This window comes from Nerophis lumbriciformis, linkage group LG23, assembly GCF_033978685.3.
Source record: "Nerophis lumbriciformis linkage group LG23, RoL_Nlum_v2.1, whole genome shotgun sequence".
NCBI classification, from domain to species: domain Eukaryota; kingdom Metazoa; phylum Chordata; class Actinopteri; order Syngnathiformes; family Syngnathidae; genus Nerophis; species Nerophis lumbriciformis.
The window spans coordinates 14744494-14756915 of record NC_084570.2 but is presented as its reverse complement, the minus strand read 5'-3'; the positions used below and the strand labels follow the sequence as shown (position 1 = coordinate 14756915).

Sequence of the window (12422 nt, the reverse complement as noted above, 5' to 3'; positions counted from 1 at the left end):
TCCACAGTCTGTGGTGCCCTCAGGTGGTCAGGGAGAGCGTTCCACAGACTGGGAGCGGCGGGTCAGAAAGCCCAGTCTCCCATTGTTCGTAGCTTTGTCCTCGGAGGTTGGAGGAGGTTAGCCTGTCCGGAGCGGAGGTGTCGTGTGGAGGATTTTGGAGTGAGTAGTTCTTTGAGGTAGAGGGGGGCATTTCCATGGAGGCACTGGTGGGTTAGTAGGGAGACTTTGTATTCAATCCTGAGTGGAACAGGAAGCCAGTGAAGGGATTTGAGAATTGGTTTGATATGGTCGTATTTCCGCACTCTCATCAGGATCCTAGCAGCACTATTCTGTATGTATTGCAGCTTCTGGATGTTCTTGCTGGGGATCCCGACAAGAAGTGCATTGCAGTAGTCTAGCCTGGCATAAATGGCTAAATATTATTAGCAAAATATAAACATAAACTTTAGGGAGTAGCACAAAGCCAAACAAAACAATGGACCAGCCGCTTACTGTATGGTGAGATGTTTATAAATAAGGGCGATGATTAGCCTTGAAGTACCAGTAGAGCAAAAAACAAGTAGCCTCTATATTAACGCTATTATTGAATATATGATGTACGACACAAAAAGACTAAATAGATATGATCGAACTAGTATCAATCTCACGGAGATTCCCGAGCCATTTTCAGAGATAATGAGCTAGCCAGTCACGTGATCGCGTGATGTAGCGGTAGGAACCGCAGATCCCTTCCCCATCAACAACAATGCAAATCATGCAGACTTTGTGAAAGCCAATAACAACTACTTTGGGACAAATATTGGTTCAGAACCTTATATTGTTGCTCCTGAATATGAGGAGGGCGAGCTACACGTTTTAGAAGCTCTGCGAAACAGAGCCAGCTTTAGTGAAACACTAAGCATCATGTAGCAGTATTGACAAGTGCTGAACAGGAAATACAAACTACAAGCATTATCAAACGATCGCTTGCTGTACAATGTTTGCTCTCACTGTGATGACGACTGATAGGATGTTTATATCTTCCCGTTCAGATGAAGAATACATTTTAATCAATAGAAAGGGTTAAAAAAGTTGCTGCTGACACTGTCTTCTGTTGTAGTGGGTTTGTGTCAATTCCCGGATATGAATTGAATGTCACAGATGAACAACTTCTAGGATAATGGTTAAATCCTCCTATTATCCAGATGAGTCATGATTTATAATCTAGAATAACTTTTGACGAGCCGAACGCGATGCAGTGGTAGCAGAAGCAGCACAACTTCTTCTTCTTTGCATTTTTACGGCAGTTTGCATCAATGTTGCATTACTGCGATCTTCAGTTTCATTTCATTAACACATTAAAGTCTCTCCTTGAGTCTAGTGCAGCATAAACCACCTCTGCGTTATCAAGGCTAAATGTCAGAGTGCGTAGGTGACGAACCCCAAGATGCAGAGATGGCAGGCTTTGTCCAGGAAAACATGATTTAATGTTCATAAAATAATAGTAAAAACACAAACCAGGAACTATGAATACCCAAAACTGAAAACAGGAACCAGCAAACAGAAAAAACTGGAAACAGCTAATGGCTAACAAGAAAACACGAAACAAAAGAGCTAGGAGAAAGCAAACTACAAATAGCTAACAGGAACAGCTTACCGCTACGACGACAGGTACAAGGACAAGTAGTAACACGACAGGTAGTAGCTGTAACGATATAGACAGGTAGGAATGACAATAATCCAGCACTGACTGGAGGGGAAGGCAGGTTTAAATAGCAGCTGGCTGATTGACACCAGGTGTGGCCAGGTGCCAATCAGCCGCAGCTGAGGGGAAGCAGCACTCAGGGAGACAATCAGGAAATAACCAAAATAAGAGCGCTGACAGGAAATGACAGAGGAAAAACCAAAACATAACTAAACTGTCAGGGACAAGCCTGACACTAAAAATACTTTGTCTGCGTTAGCGCTTACGATAACAACATTGTTAATATTTGGATAATATTCAAGTCACGATATGTAAATAGAGGATTGTTTGCGGGTTTTGGATGGTTATTTAGAGAGTTTTGTGGGCGAAATAGAGAGCCCTTACAGACTCCAATGTTAGCGGACATTTCATGTATTTATTTATTTACGATTTAGAATGCATAAAAAAATAAAAAACATATGTGTTCATGTCTTATAGCAGGGGTCACCAACCTTTTTGAAACCAAGAGCTACTTCTTGGGTACTGATTAATGCGAAGGGCTACCAGTTTGATACACACTTAAATAAATTGCCAGAAATAGCCAATTTGCTCAATTTACCTTTAACTCTATGTTAATATTAATAATTAATGATATTTATCTTTGTGGAAACACTGATCATCTTAATGATTTCTCACAATAAATATATATAGAAACAGATGAATATCAATATGCAACATCTTATTTTTATATTTTCTCTAAGTGCACATTTTTCAAATTGAACATTTTCAAATGATCACTTCTAAGACAGTCTTGTGAAATCACAATATCCCATTTTAACTAGCTAGCCACTAACATTTTTTAACAAATCATGAATTACTTTGCACCATGTTTGTACAAATAATAACTCATGTAAAATACAAAAGTCAACTCTCAAATTTTTAAATAAATCATGTCACACTTTGAACTGGACACCAAATCTGTTATCTGTTTCTTTGTCGGTTAGTGAAGACCAAGTCTTTAAAATATTTTCTTGGATTTTCAAATTCTATTTGAGCTTTGTCTCTCTTAGAATTAAAAATGTCTAGTAAATAAATAACATTTAAAAAATAGAGGCAGCTCACTGGTAAGTGCTGCTATTTGAGCTAGCCTGTCTGATCATGGCGGAGCCAGAAGTCGAGTTTGCTAACATGGAGATATTTTCACTACTTTTCTTTTGTCGAGCACAAAGAAAATAACATTTTAGTTAAATGTAAATTGTGCTTTGGATCAAAGATGCCATCTACTGCCCAAAACAGCAATTCAAATCTGCTGAAACAAGCTACATAGCAACATGCTTCGACGAAGCTAGTAAAGAGAGACAGAGACTCTGATGCCACTTCACCTCCACCACCACCACCATTCACCGCTGAAGGTACACACTCTGTCAATCAATGTTCCCTCTAATTGTTCATGTGTGAGCAAATGCAAAAAGTCCCTGAGCATTGAGTGGAGTCCATGTGAGCAACTTTAGACGTGCACACTGTGGCTACACCAGCAGCACACCTGTCCCAAACCTCACTAAATAACAACTTACATCTCCATCCATCCATCCATTTTCTACCGCTTGTCCCTTTCGGGATCGCTGGAGCCTATCTCAGCTGCATTCGGGCGGAAGGCAAGGTACACCCTGGACAAGTCCCCACCTCATCACAGGGCCAACACAGATAGACAGACAACATTCTCTTATTATTATAATCAAATGACAGCAGTCATTTCCATTTCTAATATAAGTGTTTAGGCCCACTTACAATGACAATAACAACAAATATTGTTTTTCATGAACTGTGTACTTGTATTGTTTGTCTGGGTGGAGGTCCTGCTTTGGAAATAATTTGTACCCCTTTCAGACATTGCATTTAGTTCCCATTAAAACATTCACATGTTGCACAATGAGATGTAAGCAGGGGATCATGTGTACATTCCTGCAACTTCCTGTTTGTAAAAAATATATTTTTATTAGTATTTATTTAATATACTAACAGCATTTAATGATTAATATTTATAAATTAAGATTCCTAATAAATGACACTAGAATAAGCACACATTTGATTGGTAAATCATAGTGTAACGACCTGGAATGACACTTTATGTGTGGTGTTGGAGTTGTCCGACTTTTTGTGTGGCTGTAAACGCATCACTGGCTAAGTGCCATATGTGCAAGTGTTGGCGCATGTGAGAGAGCGAGCGGCTGCTGTTGATATAACAAAGTTGCTTTTGGTCTGGTTTGTACTGCAGAAAATGACCAGTTTTGCTAGATATCATTTTTTTTACTAATGTTTTGGTGATGTGTTTATGGCCGACAGTAAAGAGTTTTGCTCAGTAAAGTGATGGATGGAATTCATGTCCTCAAAGCGTCTCGACAGACGTTACAATATTTGAACAATGATGACGAAAACGGTTTTCTCTGTCGTGTCCGTGTCGTGTCGAAAATTGTTATGCGCTTATTTTTTTTTATTTGATTTTGTGCATGGCATAGATTTGCCGTGCGCAGAGGACGCTTGAGCAGTGCGCAATTGCACATGCGCGCTCCTGAGAGGGAACGTTGCTGTCAATTCTCTTATATACTCTTTCATTCTAGACTTCTAGAGTGTTTGATTATCACATCACTCTAAATGTATAGACTATAAAGTTCACAAACATAAAGAGGGATCCTAGTGGGCCAGGCCAATCTTTCCTTATCTCTAAACTAAAACTGGGGAAATGTGTAGTGTTCTGGGTTTCAGACATGATTTTGTATAAGAATTACTTGAGGAAGAAAATGCCTGGTTAGACTTTGTGTATGTAGTGTGTGCCTTTCTTGCTTTACATCTATGCTGTTATTATGCTGTTTGTTACTTATGTATGTTATGTTGCAGCTATTTAAAATAGTTTTGTCAATTTGTTCTGGCCAGAAACAAATTGGCCTTTGTAACATATCTTTGTCTTTGTGTGTTGTATGTAGACCACATGGCTTAGCAGAGTTGAGTGATGCAAATGCATGTCAAGTTGATCAACAGATTGTATTATTCTCCAGTGCAATAACAGTACTGAAATGAAGGCTAAAAGGGCATTAATTGGAGCTTTAAAAAAGAAAAGAAAAAAGAAGTAACTAAATAGTTATTTTTCACAGTAACGCATTACTTTTTGGTGTAAGTAACTGAGTTAGTAACTGAGTTACTTTTGAAATGAAGTAACTAGTAACTGTAACTAGTTACTGCTTTTCAGTAACCAACCCAACACTGGTGGTCTGACGAGTCCACATTTCAAATTGTTTTTGGAAACTGTGGGCGTCGTGTCCTCCGGACCAAAGAGGAAAAGAACCATCCGGATTGTTATAGGCGCAAAGTTCAAAAACCAGCATCTGTGATGGTATGGGGGTGTATTAGTGCCCAAGGCATGGGTAACTTACACATCTGTGAAGGCACCATTAATGCTGAAAGGTACATACAGGTTTTGAAGCAACTTATGTTGCCATCCAAGCAACGTTATCATGGACGCCCCTGCTTATTTCAGCAAGACAATGCCAAGCCATGTGTTACAACAGTGTGGCTTCATAGTAAAAGAGTGCAGGTACTAGACTGGCCTGCCTGTAGTCCAGACCTGTCTCCTATTGAAAATGTGAGGTGCATTATGAAGCCTAAAATACCACAACGGACTGTTGAACAACTTAAGCTGTACATCAAGCAAGAATGGGAAATAATTCCACCTGAAAAGCTTCAAAAATTGGTCTCTTCAGTTCCCAAACGTTTACTGAGTGTTGTTAAAAGGAAAGGCCATGTAGCACAGTGGTAAAAATGCCCCTGTGCCAACTTTTTTGCAATGTTTTGCTGCCATTAAATTCTAAGTAAATTATTATTTGCAAAAAAAATGTGTTTCTCAGTTCGAACATTAAATATCTTGTCTTTGCAGTCTATTCAATTGAACATAAGTTGAAAAGGATTTGCGAATCATTGTATTCTGTTTTTATTTACGAATTACACAACGTGCCAACTTCACTGGTTTTGGGTTTTGTAAATGGAACGCACCATCAGCTCGCCAGCCTTCTGCCGCCAAACTCAGGCAGGCTGGCAGTCAATGCAAAAGGAATAAACAAAGAGTTGGATAGGTGAGAGGTACACAGGCTTATGCACTACAAACAAATACAGTTCTGAATGTGTTTGTCTCAGTATTTACTCGCCATTCTTGCAATTGGACCCTGTGGCTGTTTCTATTTCCATTACTTTAAAGTGCAAAGTACTCCAAAAACCCTATTTACCTTCACGAGGGCACAACTTCTGCCCCTCTGGACCTTTTGCTCTATCTCTGCTGCCACTTTTCACCATCCATCTCCACCCTCTCTCCACTCTCTAGGTGACTCGCAGGCCCGGCTCTGATAAGATGAAGTGTTTCTTTCGGATCAGCTTCATGCCCCGAGACCCTGTGGAGCTGCTGCGGAGGGACACCGTGGCGTTTGAATACTTCTATGTTCAGGTGAGAGGGATTTACTGTGATCATTTTAGGAAGCCCGAGTTGGATGATCACACGCGTCTAACTCTCTAGACGGGCATCGTCTGCCAGGAGCTCTGGAAATTGCTTCTGGTGATCGACTCAATCATTTACTGTGATGGAGAAAGGATCCCGTAAATGCCTTTCTCCTTTTAATTAACACACTTCTTCCCTGCGGAACACAGCTGTAATTAGTCGGGTGGTACTTCGAACTCACTGTGCTTCCTTTTTTGGTGCAGAGTTGCAACGACGTGGTGCTGGAGCGGTTCGGCCCGGAACTGAAGTATGATGCGGCGCTTCGACTGGCGGCGCTGCAGATGTACATCCTCACCATGACAACCAGACAAAGCCAGAAAGTCTCACTCAAATACATCCAGTAAGTGTGTGTGTGCAATTGGGTTGTACGGTATACCTGTACTAATAAAGTACTGTGGTACTAATGCATACTTGCCAACCTTGAGACCTCCGATTTCGGGAAGTGGGGGGGTGCAAGTCAAGTATTTCATATATATATATATATATATATATATATATATATATATATATATATATATATATATATATATATATATATATAAGAAATACTTGACTTTCAGTGAATTCTAGCTATAAATATATATTTATTTTATTTTATATATATATATATATATATATATATATATATATATATATATATATATATATATATATATATATATAAATACAAGAAATACTTGAATTTCAGTGTTCATTTATTTACACATATACTTTTTGAGTTAAGGGTTGAATTGTCCATCCTTGTTCTATTCTCTGTCACTATTTTTCTAACCATGCTGAACACCCTCTCTGATGATGCATTACTGTGTGGCACGCACAAAAGTGCTTTTATCAAATGCACTAGATGGCAGTATTGTCCTGTTTAAGAGTGTCACAACATTGCTGTTTACGGCAGACGAACTGCTTTACGGTAGACGAAAACGTGACTGCTGTTGTTGTGTGTCTTTACCGCGCTGGGAGGACGTTAATGAAACTGCCTAACAATAAACCCACATAAGAAACCAAGAACTCGTCCTCGATCATTCTACAGTTATAACGTGATTGGGCAGGCACGCCGTTTATATTGTGGGAAAGCGGACTCAGGTCCATGAATTTCGGGAGATTTTCGGGAGATAATTTGTCCCGGGAGGTTTTCGGGAGAGGCGCTGAATTTCGGGAGTCTCCCGGAAAATCCGGGAGGGTTGGCAAGTATGTACTAATGTAGTGTTGTAACGATACCAATATTTTGGTACCGGTACTAAAATTATTTCGATACTTTTCGGTACTTTCCTAAATAAAGGGGACCACAAAAAAATTGCATTATTGGCTTTATTTTAACAAAAAATCCTAGGGTACATTAAACATATGTTTCTTATTGCAGTTAAATGATAAATAAATGATAAATGGGTTGTACTTGTATAGCGCTTTTCTACCTTCAAGGTACTCAAAGCGCTTTGACACTACTTCCACATTTACCCATTCACACACACATTCACACACTGATGGAGGGAGCTGCCATGCAAGGCGCTAACCAGCACCCATCAGGAGCAAGGGTGAAGTGTCTTGCTCAGGACACAACGGACATGACGAGGTTGGTACTAGGTGGGGATTGAACCAGGGACCCTCGGGTCGCGCACGGCCATTCTTCCACTGCGCCACGCCGTCCCAAAGTCCTTAAATAAAATAGTGAACATACAAGACAACTTGTCTTTTAGTAGTAGGTAAACAAACAAAGGCTCCTAATTAGTCTGCTGGCAGATGCAGTAACATATTGTGTCATTTTCCATTCTATTATTTTGTCAGCATTATTAAGGACAAGTGGTAGAAAATGAATTATTAATCTACCTTTTCATTTACTGTTAATATCTGCTTACTTTCTCTTTTAACATGTTCTATCTTCACTTCTGTTAAAATGTAATAATCACTTTTTCTTCTGCTGTTTGATACTTTACATTAGTTTAGGTTGATACCACAAATTTGGGTATCAATCCGATACCAAGTAGTTACAAGATCATACATTGGTCGTATTCAAAGTCCTCATGTGTCCAGGGACATATTTCCTGAGTTTATAAACATAATATACATTTAAAAAAAACAAAATCATAGTAGTATCGACTAGATACGTGCCTGTACTTAGTATCATTACAGTGGATGTCAGGTGTAGATCCACCAATGGCGTTTGTTTACATTTTGATGCCGGTGAGCTACGGGATGATACTTGTAAGAAACGTATTTTATTTGTCGCCATGCAGGCAAGGATTAGTGACCGCTTGTCCCTTGGAATTTCATTTGCCATGCTGACCTAGAAAAGAGATAGAGATGTTGAAGTGTGATGATAATCTCTCAGTGTCTCTCATTGATCAACAGAAAAGGTGGTGTTTCTTTCCATAACTATAATTAATTATTAGCGTATTTTTCAGACCATAGGGCGCATCGGCTTTTAGGGTGCATTAAAAGAGTCATATCATATTTTTTTCTTCTAGATTTAAAACACTTCCTTGTGGTCTACATAAAATGTAAGGGTGGTTCTTTGGTCAAAATGTTGCATAGATGATGTTTTACAGACCATCTTCAAGCCACTTTGTGAACGTCTCTTCAGGATGCGGCGTGTTGTGGGCGGTCTTATTTACGTTTCTCCACTTCCTCTCCCCGTCATCTTTGTTGTACCGGTAGTTTTTAGCGCTCCATAGCGAGTCTACTGACAGATATAAATTACAACTGTATACTACTTTATATTAGAAATGTCAACAGCGGAGGATGAATGCCCCACAATAAAAGGATAGAGAAAAAGAAGGAGCTTATTGACAATGGCGCGTGCTACAATGGTGGACTCGCGCAAATTTTCTGGACTCATGCAGACCTCAAATACACAAAAGCAGGAACCAATCGGTCAGAAAAGTTGGTTTTGCATAATAGGTTGAAAGAAAACGCCAGATAATGTCTCTTATGTGTATTCCGACAAGTGATTTCTTCCAGGGAGTGAAAACCAGTGGTGGTCAACCAAGCTAAGATGGCTGTTAAACAGCAAACAGCGCGTGCACTATCTGAGTACTGTTGTGTCTGACCAGACTTCCTCTCAGCGAATAAAAGTCACTGGTCAATCCCAAGTTCTTTCGGATGACATATATGTTGAGTAAGAAGGACCATCAAGACAGAATAGGAATATTATCAAGTTTTAGTAAAGCTTTAGGAGACCAGTCTTACAGTGCGTTAATAGCAGCATCTAGAAGCGGTCTAAAAATCAAACGGGAAGAGACAGCTTATTGAGTACGAAAACAACTCCCTCCCGCCCAGGGGCGGTATAGCTCGGTTGGTAGAGTGGCCTTGCCAGCAACTTGAGGGTTCCAGGTTCGATCCCCGCTTCCACCATCCTAACGCACTGTAAGACTGGTCTCCTAAGGCTTTAGTAAAATTTGATAATATTCCTATTCTTTCTTGATGGTCCTTCTTACTCAACATATATGTCATCCGAAATAACTTGGGATTGACCAGTGACTTTTATTCCCTGAGAGGAAGACTGGTGTGACGCAACACGACCTAGAAGCTATTTTATTTGGTGCATGGTGTAATGATAAATGTGACCAGTAGATGGCAGTCACACATAAGAGATACATGTAGACTGCAATATGACTCAAGTAAACAACGCCAAAATTGTATATGTTCCATTGAAAATACAGGACATTACACACGGCGCTCAAAAATCTATCAAAATGTTTTAGTGCGGCTTTGGTAAGCTATGAAGCCGCACTGCTTGATGGGTTGTACTGTGCTTCAACATAAGAGTATTCTTATGGTGTGTGTATAAGTTAAGACATATCATCTGGCGTTTTGTTTCGCAATATTATGCAAAAGCAACTTTTATTACCCTCTGGTACCTGCTGCTCTGTATTTGGGATCTGCATATGTCCTGAAAATTTGCGCGCGTCCGCCATTGTAGTCCGTACCCACAACGTAGTCGATAAGCTTCTTCTTGCCATTTCTAATATAAAGTAGTGTAAAGTTCTTACTTATATCTGTCAGTAAATTTGCCATGAAAGTACTAAAACATACCGGTGTAGTGAGTTTACATTATTCACCCAAGGAACTTTAGTTATTAGAGGGTTCCGGTCGGACGGTTTTTCACGGGACACATTTCCGGCGTTGATGTTGCCGTAGTGAGCCACGGATGAGGAGATGCTGCTCCGTTATTGATATAAGTAAAGTCTGAATGTCATTAAAACAGTTAGCTCCATCTTTTGACACTTCTTCCACCCCCGTCCTTGCACGCTACACCGCTACAACAAAGATGACGGAGAAAAGGCGCTGCCGAAGGTGAGCCACGTAAAAAAGACCGCCCTATGCAACATTTTGACCAAATAACCACCATTGCTTGTTATGTAGACCACAAAGAAGTGTTTTAAATTTAGAAAAAAATTATAATAATTCGGCCCCTTTAATGCACCCTATAATCCGGTGCGCCTTTTGTATGTAAATAGACCTGAATAGACCCGCTCATCGGCCCTATGGTTCGGAAAATACGGTACAACTGTAATTTGATCAAAGCACCTTTTAGCTGAAATCTCTGTCCCCTCAACAGGAAGGAGTGGGGCCTGTCGCTGTTCTTGCCACCCGCGGTGTTGACCAGCACGAAGGAGAAAAACATCAAAAAAGCACTGACGCACATCCTCAAAACCAACCAGAACCTTGTGCCTCCCGGGAAAAAAGTAACAACCTCACTCCCCCCCCCCCCTCTCTGCCCTTGTTAGCAAACTTCTGACACACGCACAGAAACTCACTGTCCTGTGTTCTCATGCCGTCGCCAAAAATAGCCCTGCTGCCACACTCACCCTTGCAAAGGTTCTCACCCATGTCCAACAAAGACACTTGGTTAGGCTCCGCCTTGAATGCTAATGCTGGCTTTCACGGCATTGCATGCTAAAAAGCTGCTGCACTGGCAACAACGCAAAAATAACAAATAAATCCGTGCTATATTTTTTTTTTTTAATTACTCTCAAATTATATTGTATTTGAAAAGTTTATTTAATTGTAACCCATTGGGTTGAGTTTTTTCTTGCCCTGATGTGGGATCTCAGCCGAGGATGTCTGCTTTTGTGCACCCCTTTGAGACACTTGTCATTAAGGGCTATATAAATAATCTTTGATTTATTGAAATTTCACAATTTTACCATGAAATCTATTGCTACTTTTACATTGCACAATTTGATGGATAACTTGCTTTGAAATCATTATTATTAGTATTTATTTATGTTTAAAAAATAGTTTGAATGTTTGATAATATATTTTTGCATAATTAGACAATATTTAAGATAAAATAATTTGAGATTGCATGGAATACATACACTTTTTTTCTCCCAAAATAGAAAGAAAGACTACATTTAGTAAGAAAAGTTACAGTAATTTATTGATACATCTAGTTAATAGTGTGAGAGTCCAGTCCATAGTGGGGCCAGCAGGAGATTATCTTGAGTGGATGATCCCCAACTGATGCATAGATGAGTGGTCCACCCCGGGTCCCGACTTTGAACAGCTAGCGCGTCATCTGTGGTCACCTGAAATCGTCTCCACGAAGGAGAGGGGGACAGAGCAGAAAAGAGACGGCAGATCAACTGGTCTAAAAGGGGGGTCTATTTAAAGGCTAGCATTTACAAATGAGTTCTAAGATGGGACTTAAATGCTTCTACTAAGGTAGCATCTCTAACTGTTTACTCTAAATTTACTGTGGTTTTTACAGCATTTTTCTCTAAATGAAAAAAACAGTACTTTTCTTACTGTAATAAACTGTGGTGCTGTTTTGACATTTACAGTAATGCATGGAGAAATCTACAGTTGTTGATTTGCAGTAAAAAAAACAAAAAAAACAACTAACAAACTGGTAGCTCAGGTGCCAAAATGTTACTGTAAAATTGCAGGTTTTTTTATTTACAGAAAAAAAAACTAATGTCAATTTTCCAGTAAAATTCTGGCTGCCTTTTTTTTTTTTTTTTACCATAAAAACAGCAGTACTGTTTTTCCATTTACAGTAATATACACTACATTTTGAGGTGAAATTATTGCACTTTTTTTTTACATTTTAGTTTAAAAAAATCTACTAATAAAATGCATAACAAATTGTGTAATAATAGTATTTACTGTTAGAAGCGGCCCTCTGGGGCCAAACGTAACTGCAATGTGGCCCTCAGTAAAAACGACTTTGACACCTCTGACCTAAGACAATTAGTATTGTACCATTTTGTCATCAAA

At 39.5% G+C, this 12422-nt stretch overlaps 1 protein-coding gene across 2 annotated transcripts in view; it reads left to right on the top strand.

Moving 5' to 3' along the window:
• LOC133622366 (FERM and PDZ domain-containing protein 4-like) overlaps positions 1-12422 on the top strand; it is a 110118-nt gene that overhangs the window by 81342 nt on the left and 16354 nt on the right. For both annotated transcript variants that reach the window (XM_061985014.1, XM_061985013.1), the window contains exons 9-11: positions 6033-6152; positions 6407-6543; positions 10759-10885. In XM_061985014.1, coding sequence (XP_061840998.1) covers positions 6033-6152; positions 6407-6543; positions 10759-10885 — 384 coding nt within the window. The remainder of the gene's footprint in view (positions 1-6032; positions 6153-6406; positions 6544-10758; positions 10886-12422) is intronic.